This window comes from Geospiza fortis, unplaced genomic scaffold, assembly GCF_000277835.1.
Source record: "Geospiza fortis unplaced genomic scaffold, GeoFor_1.0 scaffold75, whole genome shotgun sequence".
Taxonomy (NCBI): Eukaryota; Metazoa; Chordata; class Aves; order Passeriformes; family Thraupidae; genus Geospiza; species Geospiza fortis.
The window spans coordinates 1,723,993-1,737,841 of NW_005054360.1; the positions used below are offsets into that span (position 1 = coordinate 1,723,993).

The following is a 13,849-nucleotide window of genomic DNA, read 5'->3' on the forward strand; positions in this document are numbered from 1 at the left end:
CCCGTGCGGGCACCAGCCGCGACTCCCGCTCTCCATGGCACCTCTCTGTCCCTGTCCTTGTTCCCGCAAGCGTGGCCCCAAAGTACCTGAGCCTGCATACCGCTACCACTCGTATCCCCCGCCCGCTCCATCAGCCTGGCCTTTCCCTCCCGTTTCCCTGGGCTGCAGAGCCAGCGCGGAGGGTGCGCGGATCTCCGCTGGCTCGGCGCTGCGGCGGTGGGGACGGAGGGGGCAACATGCAGCGCTCTGCGGACCGACCCCGGGGCTCAGCCGCCGTGGGGTCCTTGTGGGGCTCACCCCCATCCCGTCACCCCGCCGCCACGGCTGCGTGACGTCCCGGCCGCTATCGGTGACGTCACACAGCCACAGGCATTGGTGAAAGGGTTCCTGGAAGAGGGGCAGCTTGGCGTCGGGATTCACCGACCCGACTGTAATTTCTCCATTTGCTGATGGGAAGCAGGGAGGAGGCTGGGGAAGGGCAATGCATTGAAGATGCCCCGATGTCCAGGGAGAAAAATTACTGTCCCCAAAAGGGGAGGAAAAGACACCGAACAACTTGCTGCCAGTCCCCTGCTGAGAAAACAGAAGGTCCAAAAATGTAAATAACCACGTGAATGCTCCTGTGCAGGCTGTGCATCCTGCACTTCCACAGACTTCTGGGCAAAGCCCTGGGAAGGCTGTCCCTCAGGACATGACTTGGCCAGAGCATGCAGGAGCCACTGGGGGAGAAGCAGGCACGGGGGAGCAGTGTGGGGCAAATGCCTTCTGATAGAGTGAGCTAACATGCTGATTAGGAGCTTCATGCAAAACATGCAGCTCTGATCATTACAATGCTCAGATGAACAGCTTATGACATATAAGCATAGTTATAATTATGTCACAGCAAAAGGAGTCTTAGAAAGTGACAGGTTTGACCAAAATCAAGCTCCCACGGGAAGGTGATCTCAGTCATTCACAGTCTCAGACAATTGTTTGCTCTGTTGTCATCCCAGTCCCCCCTCCAAACCCCTCTAGCACAGCAGGGGTGATCCTCTCTGCTAGGTCAGGCACAGGTTCTGGTCCCCAGAGCCTGAGAGGAGGTGCAGATGGGGCATGGCATGTTCCTGTGGGCCCTGCAGGCTGAGGCAGGCTCTGGAGAAGGGGCAATCCGTGCACTGGCAGGGTACTGAGCAAGTGCCCTTGGAAGAGCCTTCCCTCTGTCTGTCCACCGTGGTGGAATGCATGCTCATTCCCTGTGTGGTGACTCAGGAGGATCTGGGAAGGCAAGAATATTCCTTCCCTGTGGCCACTGATGTTGGTGCTGCCTGGGTATGGGCTTGGAGGATCGCTGCACTTGCAGGGTATGTGGCTGTCCTCAAGGACATGAGGGGTCCCCAGGAGTGGTGGAAATGTGCACCGCTCACCTGCCTGCCCGTCCAGAGCTGGGCTGGCACGGGCAGCCAGGGCAGCAGGTCACTGAGGGCCTGGCAGATCCCACACCCACACTCAGAATAAATCACAGCAGCAAGAGCTGAGGGCAGAAATCACCATTTGGAAAGCGGTTCTGGAACAAAACAAAAGCGTGTGTGGGGCAGGCTTTACCAAACGTGGTGAGGCAGTGGCAGGAGCAGTTGGCACTGCGGCGCCTCACAAGCCTCTAAAGCAGTGAGATCTCCCAAATCATCACATGTAAATCTCACACACGCCCGCCCCCTCCATATTTTATTACATAGATCACAGTTGGAAAGCTTAAATGAAAACAGTGTTTCTATTTCCAGAGCTTGTTTAACATCGTGAATGTGATACAAACTGTGGGCTTCATGTTTTTAATTAAGGTTTCTTACCCTTCCATGCACGGAAAAAGAAGTCAACAGTTGCTGGCCGCATACCGCAGCCTGCAGCCGGCTCCCTTGAGGATGCAGCACCGGCTGATGGGAGCTCTGTGGCTCCCCTGCATCCCACAGTGGGACAGGAGCCCGGGGCACAGCAGGACTTCAGGCACCTGCCAGGCTGGACCTGCAAAAAACTCCCTGCCGCTCTTTGCAGCACCCCTTTATTGGCCCATGCTTGTGTGCCGGCTCCAGACAGCTGGTAGGCCAGGCTGGCATGCCAAAAAAGGGGCAGCAAGGCACATTTCCAAGGGATATCGTGCAGAAAGAGCCTAAAAGCGGTGCTTTGGGTCTTAATGTGTCCCACTGGAGGAGCCAGGAAAAAATCAACTGTGCTGTCAAGCCGAGAGGAGAATTTGCTCCTGAGGCTGCAAGTGATGGAGCTCCTCAGTGCCAGTGCTGCTCCAGCCTGTGGAGAGGATACACACCAGCCCCTCGAGAGGCCACCCCAGCCCTTGGAGAGGCTACACCCCAGCCCTGCTGCCTGGCGTGGGCAGCCATACCACAGATGGCACCACTGGCGCTGGCTGTGAGTGCTGCTCTGCCTGCTTCCCCCTTCTCCAGCCATGAGGGGGAAAACCCAAAACCAGTTCAGTAGGGTTCCATCTATGCTCCTAAATACAGTTCTTGTTTCCAGTGTCCACTTCCAGCAAAATGCTGTTTTTGTCTGTTGTTCTGGTTACTTTTCTATGCTATCAGCAAACATTTAATTGGTGTTACATTTTCACAGCTCCTCCCTCCAGCTGCAGATTCCTTCACAGTAAACATATATGTTTGAAATTCAAAGAATTTCCTCATATTCCCGGAAATCTCTGTGCTATGGCAAGTTGGGTGGCTAAATAACTATGGCCGTGTACGTTGAAAGGCCTGAAGTTGTGTAGGAGAGAAATTGTTTAGGATTATGGTGAATGGGGTGTTACCCAAACTACAGAATAGCCACACTGGCAGGTAAAGCAGTTGCAGAGATCTGTTGCCATCTCTCACAGCAGTTGGATCACTGCTGACCAAAGTCCTGAGGCGCATATAGACACAGATGAATGCACCAAACCACGTTGGCTAAAAGGGGTTTTGTCTGCTTCTGCAAGGAGCCAGAGATGGCAGAGTAGCTTTAGAATGGGCTCCTCATGCTCAGTCTGGTAGCTCCCCGATCACTGGAATAAGATAATGTAGGGATGAAATTAAATCTTGTAATGATGAGTTTTGTTAAGTAGAATCCTAAGAAAGGAAGAACTGCCTGTTCTGAAGACTCTGCTGGACCAGTTTCTACAACACCCACTGTCTTAGAGCAAGGAGGGTCTCAGTGCTCCATCCTTGGTATCAGTGAGGTCATCATGCTGAGCATACAACATCTGGGAGGGGATGCATAAATTCTAATCTAGTGGCCCAATTATGTTGTGCCAAATTATTCTGGACTCCTAGAAAGCAGAGATAGGTTCTGAAGTTGACACCTGATTTTTGCATGCAAAAAGCTGTGGAGAAATGAGCTTTAGGAGATTTCTCAACAAGACTGAAGGAGCACTTGAAAGACAATATGCGTGTTTATTTCTTTTCTTTATGGATATTTGGTTTGGATTAACTGCTAAGAGGGTGTGTTGGAATAATGTATGCAGGAAGGAAACACATCAGTGTCATCTGTGACCATCCCTAAAGCAGCTTTAGCGCTGGTGCTGCAGCAGGTAATATTGTCAAACTGCAGGGCCAGAAACTGTGGGTATCTCTGTGAGCAACAGTAGCGCAAAGGTGAAGTGAGGTTGCTGTCAAGAGGGTGTTCTGAAACCTGGCTGATGTGACCATTAATCAAACCCTGGTTTCAATTCCAAATAAAGTATGACTGGACTGAGATAAAATGATAGACTGTAGCTCCAGGCTAGCATTCAGCACAACTCAGGTATTTCTTTACTGTGTGCACCTGGGAAGGATGTCCACCAAGAGAGCTGGTCTGCTGTCTGCAGGCTGCTGAATGCTGCAGAAAGGTGGACCAGACATCACCTGATGGGAAAGCCAAAAAACAAGACCTGTACAAATGCAGGAGATGACCTTGTGTGAAGGTCCAGTTCTTGCCTTCCACAAATCAGGAAGTTTTGCATGGTGTTTGTGCTTGGAAAAGAGTAAGTTGAGGGCATGGGCTGGTTTGTAGAGTTGGCTTGTGCTACAACATGTAATAGTGCAAGGAGAAGTGGCCAGGGTGCTTCAGCTGCAGGAAGAGGTTACCCATAAAGCTGAGCATGGCTTTAGTCATGGCTGCCAGGTGTGGTGGGGCTGAGACCACTCTGAAGTCAGGGAGCTGGTCTTGCAAACCAGGAGGGGACGTGTGCCTTTTCTGAAGCTGCAGCTGGCCCCTGTTTCTTTTAGGAACCACAGGGTCCTACGGGTGGCCTCCCTGATCACACCCTCAAACTGGGGCTAGTGGCAGCAAGAAGCCTCAGACAAACTGCAGACTTGGAAGCCCCAACACGTAGCTGTTGCTTTATCTGGAAGGGTGGAAGACCCAGTTCTGTTCTATGTATGTGCTTTGTCGTAACAATTAATAAGCAAAACCAAAAAAAGGTCTCCAAACAAGGATCTCAGTTATTTCTACTTCCATCTGAACACATCCCCAAAGAGTCAGAAAAACAATCTCCCAGCTTGTGCTCAAGGTCTTTATTTTTTCTCACTTCTCTGCACCACCTCCATTTTTTATTGCATTTTTTAGGTTTCCATCCCCTTGGGCCATGTAAAACAAAACTCCTTCCATAAGGCCTCTGCTGTGCATCAGCTGCTGTGTGCAGTGGGCACGGGGAGGAGGAGGAGGGCCATGGTGTTTGCAGGAGATGTGTTTTCCCAGCAGCCCATAGCTCAGGCTCAGCTGGGGCTCTGTGACCAGCCACAAGGGCAAAAGGGCTCCAGAGAGGGGCCAGGAGGTTTCCCTGGGAATGGAAATGGTGTGTAATGCAGTGGTAATTGGGAGGAAGCGTGGTCAGCAGGAGAAGCTCTGCAGTTTGGCCTGGGACAGAGTCATTGTCTCAAGATCAAGCCTCTTGTTTATTTAGCTTCATTTATGTGTGTGAGCATTTTGTGCTTAGGATCCAGGTGGGGTCTGTGTGTGCCTCATTGGAGACTCCACTCAGGGCACTTGTGGTCTCCCTGGTTTCTTTAGTTCTGTGCTTTCTGTGGAGCCAAGCTGTGAGGGTTGCTCCAGTCTGTACCATTGCCCCTCAGCTAGAGCTTTTTGCTTTAACCCCAAGGAATACAAAGCCAGAGACTCAAGCCTTAAATACATACACGAGCTCCTTTATTCTGTAAAGAAAAACAACAGCAGTTCAAACGTCCCCAAGGCATATTATCCATTACATGTGTAATGTATCAATATAATCAAAATTAGTAATTTTGCTATGCTTTATACATTTTATTCATTTAACTGAGCTTTAAATTCTGTACTTAATATTCTCAGAGCAAAATCACATCTTTGGTGTCTGTACTGGCTTGGGAGTGACTCAGTTCCATTTGATGTAGTATCTCAGATGGGTGATGTCTGTCCTACATTTGGAAAATGAATGTGGATTTGTTTGGATTTAACATTAACGGTGCAGGTCACATCGCAAAAATCACTGCTCTGAAAAGTTAAGTATAAATGCTGAACAGTTGATAACAATAATAATCATAAATCTAATTTTTCTTCAGCCACCTGTGCAAAAATAAACACACCACGCTGTGTTATTGAATTCCCTGCTTTTTATGCCTGTTCTCTCATCTAGATCCACTGGAGAGCATAAAGTCAGGCAATTTTGCCACCAATATCCTTCAGTATAACAGATAGAGAGGTCTATCCATAACCTGACATTATCTGCACAATGGTTCAAACCACGATGAATTATTGCTCAAACTTGTCTTTTTTGGGCAGGAAGAGAGGAGGATATGCACATGTGTGAGAGCAAAGGTAGTGCAGTAATGTGCAAGGACACTGGGATTGATGTGGTGTCTGCCTGGGACTCATCCTCAGGGACCTAATTCATCCACCAGCCCCAACTCTTGAGCATCTCCAAATATCCAAAAATGTCAACCAGCCCAGCAAGGCCGGGAGAAATGAGTGGGCTGAGGGGATGGAGGGGGCAGCTGTGAGGGTCTGACTCCCTTCCCTACTTGAGCTGCATGCAGTTTTGTGTGACCTCGAGGATTTCACAATCCCCATGCTTCTCTTCTGCAGCTGTAAGACAGGAATAATAACGCTTCCTCCCCTTTCTCTGCTTCCTACTCTGCTTTTGGCACACTGCTAATACAAGAGGGCTTGATCTCAGTTGGAATCTATCACTGCTACTGACATGTTAATAATACCAGTAGAAACGTTTCCTCTTTCCTTTGTACTGACAGAGCTCTGCACGGGGCAGCAGCTCCCAACGCGTCAGCCCAGAGCGTATTCACTTTCAACCCCAAATCTGAGGCGTTTTCCGGACACAAGACAGAGAGGATGCAAGATTCAGGCTGACTTTTAGGATTTTAAACAGGGAGTAGTCATAACAAGCTTCAGTTTGATGGTCCTCCAGTTATTGCATAAACCTCTGAATTATCCTCAGCCTCTTGGCTGCCTGCACAGCGTTAAACCTCGTGCGGTTGAGTCAGGGTTTCGGTGATTTTCTGTCTAGAAGCTCCTCTGGTAGTTATCGGGTCCTGGAGAGGACAGGGAGACTCGGAGTGCGTTGCCTTGGAAACACGGATGTGATCGAGGGGATTTTGTGTCTTGAAGGAAAACCCCAAAGTTAGTGCCAGTTTCTACAAAGACTGTGTGGAGTCAGGCACCCGGAGCTGCCTGGGGAGAGCTTCCCCTGGGACACAGGATCCTGCTCTCTCTGGCTCTGCTTGGGACACCCGCAAAGGAAGCCTGAGAAAATCTAAAGATAAAATAAGGTTGAGGGAAGATTCTTCTAAAGATGGCTTGTAATGAATGTTTTTGGCCTGAGTTTGAAAATCTCCTTTCTCATTGCTTGCAGTCATACAAAAACATCTCCCTAGCTGCTATAGCTCTTACATAATTGATAATTTATAAATCTCCAATGATTTAGAAGTTTCCTGAAAGTTGTCCAGTAACAATAAATATGTTTGTTCAAGAAGATCAAAAAGTCAGGCCAATCATATTAATCTGTTTAACCAGTCCTGATAGCTGTATTATCTCCTTTTTAGCAGAACTGAGGTTCAACCTCTGTAAATAGCTGTAAAATACACAAATGCTATTTTAGCAGAGGCTAAAGACAGAGACTCAAGATGCAATTTGGCTTTGATAGCTTCTGCAAGCCTCAAATGTGGATACCCAAGGAGAGGCAAAAAAACTCACACTCTGTCTGTGCTTTCCTGCCTGTGTACAGAATAGATGGATTCTGCAGGGTGCAAAACATGAGGTGCAGCAGCATAACTCATGTACACACTGTTACTATTTAATATTGGTGAGGCTGAGGCATGCAAGCCAGCAAAGGAAATAGCTGGCACATCTTCATTAATTCCTTCTGGTTCTAAAGTAAGTAGTTTTCAGGAAATAATTCTCCAGGACCTTGGCTACACACACAGCGTATTTATTCAGAGTTGGCAGGGGCACCAGAAAACATATAGTTCATAGAGCCCTCATTTCTTTGGATCCCAAAGGTGTTTATCAAAAATGATTTTTGGACAGATTAGAGCCACACACATGCACAGAACCATGCCTATGACAGTCGCTGTGTCTCCAAGCACTTTAGGTTTAATCATAACCCCAATCCACCCTTTGAATAAACTTCAGAAATTCCCCGATGGCATTAAGGGTTATTTTGAGAATGAGGAGACATCCACCTTAGCTTGGCAAGTGAATATTGGCTTCACAGGTTTTTTTTTTCCTCCAAGTTACTTGAATATAACTATTATACTTTCTTCTGAATTGTAACTATTTGACTTGTGACCTCACAGATACTTTACTTGTTGCTTTGAGATCTAGCCGTGACTAAACCCAGAAATTTAGATATATATCCAGACTTTTTTATCTGAAAAATAGACTGAAAATCTTGAATATCAGTGTCTCTCATGAGATGTCCTGATTTCATGCATTACAACAGGGCCAGAAATAACACAAGAACAGCTTTTCTCACAGTATTTCAGTAGTTCTTTCTGGCCATTGCCAAAAGCAGGATGTGAAGACATGCACGAACATTAAAGCAAACTCTTATTGGAATAGTTCAAGTTCCTTCTGCATTGTGGTAAGAATTCGTGTCAATTTTCATTCTATTCAGACTATTTCAACCCTTTCAGTACTTCAAAAATCCATCACTGTTTTTTCTTAATAAATCATTCTGCTAGCTTAAATGTGATTTGTGGGTTTTCATGTTTTTTCCTTTTTCTTTTTAAACACAGGCCAAGGATATGACAAAGTGCTCAGACCCAAATTACACATTTGATTGTACACATAATGTTGGCTATTCCACTGGCTATCCCATTGATTTTGCAAGAATTCCTCATTGGTGAAATTTTAATCCTCCAGTAAGTGTTCGCAGGATTAGGATGGAAGGTGCCCCAGGATGCCCAGGGAAAGACTGCAGCTGCCATCAGTGAGGATGTGCCCCAGGGACAGGGACAGATTCAGTTTCAGGTTTGCATAATTAAACTGCTTCCTTCAAAGCTGCCAGCAGACTCAGGTGCTGGTCACCTCAGAGTCTTTCCACAAAGTAGAGGAATGCTCTGAAGTTAACTGCTTCAGCTGGGAGTGAGTGCAAGCACAAAGCAGAGCTGTATCCTCCTCCTGGGATGGGCACAGACTGACAGCCGTGGCAGGGATGGGGCAGTATTGCTGTGCCTGGGCAGTATTGCAGCTCTGCCCTGAGGTGTTCCTGCCCTTTCAGAGTGATGGGATCCACATGTTCTGTGCCACAGGGCAGGCTGTGCTCTCCTGGACAGGGGCTCTCCAGCCTCTCTGGATCTGTGGTGGCATCAGGTGAGGTCACAAATCTCTCTGCAGAGCAAGGTTTTCCAGATGTCTGAGCATGGGTGCTTCCCAGGGCACAGAGGAGATCAGCTAAGCCCTTTGGACTTTACCTTCTCCAGCAGGTATATCCCAGCCTGTCTTAGCAGACTGGTGCATCCCTTACTTACCTTTATTTTCTCTTCACTGATTCAGTAAGGAGAGGACTGCAGGGATGGGGTGAGCAGCTTGTCCATGCAGCACCTGCAGGGACACCTTGCACCTTGCCGCTGCTGAGGAGCTGAGCACCTTGCCCATGAACTAGTCTCTAACCAGAGGGAAAGTGAACAGAATTTTGGGCTGCCCAGGGCAGTAGGGGAAGCTCAGATCTCCTGAACTGATCTGTTTACAAACTGCAAACTTCGCATCACCACATGGCACCAGGTGGTTGGCTCAAACACTTGGTGTCCTTAGGGGAGCTGTCACCCTGTCAGGTCCTGGCTGGAGAGGGTCACTGCTATAATAGAGAGGAGACCTCTAGTTTTTTGCTGATGCTCTCCTCAAGGACAGCTGAGATATTAGTGTCTTACTGCAGATGGGTGAATCAGAGCATGAAAACACCTGCCTGGCAAGCCAGGAGCTGTCAGGCCATTTACAGGATATAGTACAGGGTTTGCAGCTCTGGGATTATGAATCCTAAAATCTCAAATCAAGAGGGCACTTCAGGAACAGCCAAATACTAGAATAGGATTTTGCTGTTCACCTTTCTAGGGACAACAACAGGACTAAAAAAACCTGGCTACATAGTATTTGAGTTGAAAATTTATTTCCTTCTCAACATTTGTATTCAGTGACCTGTAATATCTACCTCCATGGGCTGGGAAGCAGATATCTGGGAAGGAATAAATGGCCTTCCACAATGCACAAGTGACACACAGCTGGTTTTATTGAAGAAACCTTTGAGGAGGACACCCACTGCAGTTGAGGAGGCCTTCTGCAGTTCAGAGAACTCAATTCTAAGATCTTTTTCAAAGTTGTCACAGCCACTGTCCTGTAAAAGGCTGCAACTGGGATGCCTGGGTCCTCTTGGAGCACTGTCTCTCAAAAAAAGGCACTTTGATTTGTGCCTGTGTTCATGTGGGAGTCTCTCCATGGATTGAGCCATAAAGTCCCAGTTAAGGTAATTCTGTCTGGCAACAGCACTAGATAGTTTGCAATGAACATTTACAAACCATCCAAGGAATGTGATTTCTTACACAAAAGATCCAGCTTTTTAAGGCTTTTACTCATGGAGCTGCTTCAAGCAGTCCTCATACCTCAGTCCTCCCTTGGATGGACCCTGCACCAGGCAGCTGATAATGCAGAAATGCTCGAAATGCCTGGAAAGGACACAGACGTGTCAATTGTCTCCAATGAAGGTAGCAGTCACAAACACACGGGTTTGCCAAAAGCCCCTGGCTAGTTCCAAGCTGCTTTCATTTGTTTGCATTGCTAATCTACCAGAGACTGAGACTGCTGGGAAAGATACCAAACCTTTTGTGAGCTCTCTTTCACCCTGCTGCTGTTGGGATCTGCCGGACAGCAGCCATCTGAGAAGGTTTTGGGAGACTACATGGTTATCAGACTGAGACAGAAGGAAACAGTCTGAGCTGGAGGCAGGACAGCCTGTGCACATATTCATTCTTCAAGTCCTTTTGCTTCTCAGCAGCTTGTCAGGGCTGTCAGACTCAAGGTCTCACTGCAGCAGGGTCTGGACAGGCTGGAGGAATGCCCTGCTGAGATGCATCCCCATAAAATTCTGTTAAAGCTGTAACAGATAGGGCATTTGGCTCACAGATCATTATGGGATCCCCACAATTTTCTTTCTTCTTTAAAGGAAGAAAATTCCTTTAAAACTCTCTGAAGCTCTCTTCTCATAGAAGACAGACATGTACTTTTGTGTATTTATGGAAAAGGGAGCAGCATGAGAGTAGTATGGGCCATGTATCCCTTTTCTGAGTAGATGCAGTGTTGATTCATGTCCCTTGCTGGCCAGAACGATTTCTCAAAAGAAGGGCTGGCTTTGGATCCTGACAGCCTGGACTGCCATTCGACTGTGCAGGATCCCAAAATCTGTGTTTATCAGGCTAAGAGACCAAATAATCTTTTCTTGCTTCTTGCTAAGGTCCTTCCTTAACAAAACATTTCTTTCCATCTCACTTCCTTCCATACAGCGATGTGACTGACCAGCACCTCCCCTGCAGCAAAGAGCCAGGTGAGAGAGCATGACTGCAGTCATGCAGCCCCACTGCTCCCAGCGCTAGAGCACACTGGGTGCCTGCACATCAGCTCAACAAGTGGGAATCACTGAAAGTGACTGCTCCATCCTTCCCCTCAGACTTTCCTTGGGCAGGAGTGATATCCTACAATCCATGTCTGGAATCTTTATGCAGTTGCTTATCATCCAGAGCTGCCCAGGGCACTGTTCCTGCCACGCAGGCTGGGTTTGCAGCTCATCTCAGCCAATAGGAGCTCTCCAGGGGTAGCCTGCAACTCCCTTTGGCTCTCTCTCAGCTGTTTTGCCATCATTTTGTTTGCAGTTATTCAAGACATACCTACCCAAATCACACTTGCTACTGGCCAGGCAAAGGTTACTTCTCTCAGCAAAGTGAGATTTCACCTATTTTTTCCACAGACTTTCTTGAATGAAACCTTGAAGGGGTACCTGCAGGTGGCAGCCACATTTTGTAACTGAATTCCTTCCACATTCTTACAACTTTGTAAAATTGCCACTAGTTGATTACAGAAGCACAATCTTGTTACTTCATTGGCCTGTTTAATTTAGAAATGTATATCTTCTGACAATTACTAAATTTCTCATTGTATTAAATTCTTAGACAGTTTTACTGATTCATTCTGCAGGGTTTTCCAAGGTTTTCTTTGGCTGGGTCAGCTTTTCTAAACTGCCACTTAGATTTGCTATGAAAACATATGCCTCTGCATCCAGTGCACACCCTGCCAGATGCAGGATGGAAGCCCTGAGCCCAGGCTGCCTGTCAGCCCCCTGCCCAATGCTGCAGGGTGCTAGCGCCCCATTGGCACTGCTGGTGCTGGGAGAAGCTCTGTGCTTGATCTCAGCCTCTCAGGACTTAAACCCGAGGTTGCAAAAAGATGCTTCACATCACTAAGCCTGCTTGTGGAGTTCAGCATTTTGGCCAGGACTTTGTGAGGCACCAGCACCACAGTTGTGTTTTGTCCTAGTTGTAATGGTTGTTCATGATACGGAATAGCTGTTCCAAGGCCACAAGGGGCCTCTCTCATGTCTGCTTTCTCTGATGGAAACGCCAAGTCTTGCAGTTTCTGAGGGTGCTGTGGGGCAGTTGAGCCTGCATTTCTCATCTCCCAGAGCAGAAATGTACAAGGTAGAGTACACCAGTACAGTTCAGTTAAAGCTGAAATATATTTCAGTTCTTTTGGGATGGTGGGTGTAGATGTGGCAGTCTTGTAGGAGAGGAGACACACGATTCAAATGCAGTTCGAGCAAAAGTTGAAGTGGCTTCTATTACACATTCCTACAAAGTTCAGAACAGATAGAGTGGTAATTAGATATCAGTAATTGCCAGTGGAACTAAAATCATAACATAGATCTCAGTAACTGCTGATGTAGAAATGTCCACAGTAGGGCATCTACAGCCTTACTTGTAGAGCCCCAAGACTGGTGAAAGGAGCATGTCCACACAGTAGAAGTGTCTTAAAGATAGGCAAAAATCTGAATAGCATCTTGAGGGGACTGGAAAGAGTTCTGGTTTGGGCTGTTATTTTTTTTTTTTTTAATGCCTAGTTTGGAAATAATTAGGCTTCAGTTTCTTCAGACAAATCATTCCCCTTTGTTTTTTAGTACTTTTTTTAATGCTTAGTTTGGAAATAATTAAACCTCTCTTTCTTCAGACAAATCACTCGTCTTTGTTTTGTACCTCTTCACGCCACATCAGATCCAGCGCTTGGCAGTCACCTACACTCCTTAGTTGCTGCGCTGAAAAACATTCACCTAGTCATTACATTCTGGGAAGCATACCAAGGCTGGCCCACAGATGTCCGCTTTTCCAAATATTTTTCCTTTTACATGACACCCCACCACAGACAGTTGTGGAATGGGTTGGAAGGAGGCATCAATCTGACCATAACTTCTCTTTCTGAACATATTTTGCCCCTCATCTGCAAGTGCGTATGGAATAGTTCTCTCCAGGAGTTGCTCCAGCTTCGCTTTGAATATTTTCCTGCCTAACCTCACACAGGGGTAAGGACTAGGTAGTCTGCTTTCCAAATGGCACTGTTAAAAAAACCAGTCAGCCATAAATGAGTTCAATGAAGGTCTGCAGAGCAAGACTGGCAGCCTTGGGGGCAGAGATTTTCCCTATACTGAGCAAACCCAGGACAAAAAGAGGGCAATCCTAGAGCCTCTGACTACTGCAGCCATGGTGACTGAGCAGTTATCAAGGACAGCGCGACTTTGGTTATGAGAATGAAGCAAAGCTGATCTCTTCTCTCTGAACATTAGGAGCTGTTTTTCTTTTGGGCTGATCACCTCTTGGAAAGCGGGCAGAGCAGACCCACTGGTTCAATGCATGATGTTGTCCTCCAGTGGGTCTCAGCTCAGCCCTAATCAACCCCAGTCCCATAACCAATGTTTTCATAACTGCTGACCATCTACCACCAGCCTCCTTCTCCTCTTTCTTTTCGACTTTTTGAGTGTCTGTTTGTCCCAATATGTGTTCCCCCACCCTTCCGTCATTGGAAGGTTTAATGCTGAGTGAAAAACCACGAACAGCCTTTGAACATGTTCTGCCAAGTCTCTTTACAGTACAATACTGGCAAGAGTAAAACTCTGGAGCCAGGCAAATATGCAAGCTTCATCACATTAAAGGAAGCAGAGCTGCACGGTTATTGCATCATTCTATGGCTTCCCAGACGTTGTTGTTATGTTTTCATTAGAGCAACAGAACTGCACTTGGTGCTTTCGGCTGAGGAGCCAAGGAGGCCCCAAAAGGCTGTCAGCTGGGGCAGAGAATGTGGCAACTGGAAAGATGAGTGTTTTACTGCACTAATTTTA

General features: G+C 47.2%; 1 protein-coding gene across 1 annotated transcript in view; it reads right to left on the reverse strand.

Annotated features, from left to right (window-relative positions):
* Positions 1-98, reverse strand: part of MKX (mohawk homeobox) — a 50,905-nt gene extending 50,807 nt beyond the window's left edge. Inside the window, exon 1 of the mRNA XM_031059309.1 lies at positions 87-98. Within this exon, the coding sequence (XP_030915169.1) occupies positions 87-98 (12 nt within the window). The remainder of the gene's footprint in view (positions 1-86) is intronic.
* Positions 99-13,849: the final 13,751 nt, after the last annotated feature.